The sequence below is a fragment of the Nansenia antarctica genome (assembly GCF_963989245.1).
Source record: "Nansenia antarctica genome assembly, chromosome: 2".
Classification (NCBI taxonomy): Eukaryota; Metazoa; Chordata; class Actinopteri; order Argentiniformes; family Microstomatidae; genus Nansenia; species Nansenia antarctica.
The window spans coordinates 78554084-78556583 of NC_137675.1; the positions used below are offsets into that span (position 1 = coordinate 78554084).

At 47.2% G+C, this 2500-nt stretch overlaps 1 protein-coding gene across 1 annotated transcript; it reads right to left on the bottom strand.

Moving 5' to 3' along the window:
* Positions 1 to 66: 66 nt before the first annotated feature.
* Positions 67 to 819, bottom strand: socs1a (suppressor of cytokine signaling 1a; the record flags this gene model as incomplete). Its single annotated transcript, XM_080522374.1, has 1 exon — positions 67 to 819. The coding sequence occupies one exon, from the start codon at positions 817 to 819 to the stop codon at positions 67 to 69; it is 753 nt and encodes a 250-aa protein (XP_080378500.1).
* Between the last annotated feature and the right edge of the window lie 1681 nt (positions 820 to 2500).

Consider the following 2500-nt stretch of genomic DNA (forward strand, 5'->3'; position numbering starts at 1 on the left):
CCGACCCGCCCCTGTACCGGCCGGGGTAACGCCACCTTAATGCCATCCGCTTTGATCCCCCCCCGGTCATATCCTGAAAGGGAACTCGAACAGGAAGTCTTTCAGGACGGGGTTCACCGGCACCCGCTCCAGGGTCCCCCTCTCCCCGCCGCCACACGCCTCCACGATGCGTTTCCGGCAGAGCTCCTGCAGCGTGGGGCTCCGCTTCCTGTACGGAGCGCTCAGGCTCCCCTTGGGAGACGAGACGTAATGTTCCAGGAGGGCAAAGAGGCACGGGAACGAGCGCTCGCTGCCCGCCAGGCTGAACAGCTGACCCTTGCAGAGGATGCGCACGCTGACGGGGCCGGAGGCGGCGCGGTACGACAGCGTGAAGAAGACGTCCTTCTGGCGGCTGTCCCGGACGAGGAAGGCGCCGGGGGCCGCGTCCCGCAGCCTGCAGTGGGCCTCCTCCACCCCCAGGGGGCCCCAGTAGAAACCGCTGCGCTCCAACATGGAGGCCGTACGCGTGATGAGGAGGAAGTCTTTCTCGCTGCGGAACAGAGGGAAGTGGGTGGTGACGGGGCCGGAGGAGGTGGCGGGAGCCGCCGGGGCGCGGACAGGGACGGGGGCATTGCCGGGGACAACCGCCGCCGCCGTTGGTCGCCCCGGGTGGCGTTGGTCCGGGTGGCGTTGCTGCCGGGGAGGCTGGGAGGGCAGGCGGTCCGAGTCGGAGGGGGACGATGAAGAAGAGGATGACGACGATGCTGCTGCTGATGATGATGATGATGATGAAGAACGGGATGTTGCGTCATTGCCTTCCACAGTGCTGTGCGCTACCATCCTACAGGGGAGAGCGGCCCCAACCCTCTCCCATTTCCACACACCATAGGATCGTCCTGAGAGAGAGGGAGAGAGAGAGAGAGAGAGAGAAACTGTTATTATCATAGTGTGATTAACATTAGTCATGTAGCATCATTTCACTGTTATCGACTGAATACATTCCTGTTTCTCTACGTATGACTTTGAATGATCTATGTTCCTGTCGACCTATGACACAACATAAGAGTGAAGTCATACACTAACAAGACCATGTCTTTGTGTTCTTGCTATTACAAGATAAAGCCATAACGGAAAGAGGGTGAGAGAGAAAGAAAGGAGAACATTGATGACATGATGATAATCGCTGTGTTAGAGCGTATCTCTGACCTCTCGCATGGATTCCCCAGACATAAACCGTTATAACACAACATGAATCCTTAGGCAGGGCTACCTCATCACAAGAGTGTGATTCCAAACCCCCTCTGCTACATCTACAGTGTTTCACACCCTGAGGAAGACTATTCAGCCGAAACGTTGTTGAATAAATGTCACAGCACTGACAGAAGAGTGTGCCACTCGCCTTTCCTGTGTGTTGTTTCATTGTGTTTTTTTATACTACAGTGTGCTACACCGAATGTAAGGCCTACACTGCCAACAATAAAGTTCAAATGATGTTTTAATGAGTTAGGTATCCACATTAAATTAAATCAGACCTAGTGGGAGTCTTTTACTTACCGTACAGTGCTTTGGGAACATGTCAAATTAGATTTAGCACAATTGTATTATGAGGACTCCAGGGGAGGCTGGTGGAGGCAGAAATCGAAGGAGGGCTCCTTGTAATGCATGAATGATTTGACAGTCTATAGACAGTCTATCTATCTATCTATCTATCTATCTATCTCTCCTGGAGGAATCAACAACACAATGGCATAACCCTAACTAACTAACTAACTAACTAATTAACTAACTAACTCACTCACTGACTAACTACCGATAAAACAGTCTTAACAATGTTCATTCTTGAATGACACTTCGAGTGCACACAGGCGTAAGGTATCATATAAGTATGATGATATTTGTATATTAGTGTTATGTACAGTATTATGATTTATAGTATAATTTATAGCAGGAGTGTAGTCTGTTCTAGGTTAGTATTAGGCCTAATGTGGATCAGACATATTTAATCTCCTATTACACATTATTAAAGTTTAATCTAATCTAATCTAATCTACACAACAGCATCATCTAATAAAGTTTAAATCATTGAATTAAATTAAATTAAATTAAATTAATCTAAAAGAGAGAGAGAGAAAAAACAAGGGTCTTGATGAACTCAACTCAAAAGAGCTGAGAACAAATAGCGGCAATCTTGTTTTTAATTTAAACAATCCTCAAAAGTGTCATCATTATAGGCCTAATTTATAACAAAACCACAACTTCAAAATATTCGTTGTTTCTCCTTAAATAACCTGTTCAACTATCACTGTTTGAAATCTCTTGACAAAGTCAACTTTAATGATATGTATTACTCTCACCAGTGCAGAGACTTTACTCCTCTCCACGTTCACTGCCCGGGCCACGGACGGAACAACCTAACGGTCTGATCTACAGTCAATGGGACCGTTCCCGGTTATGTTTTGATTGACGTAACTAATTAATTAATACACGAAATTGTTGGATGAATAAATTCATATTTAACAGC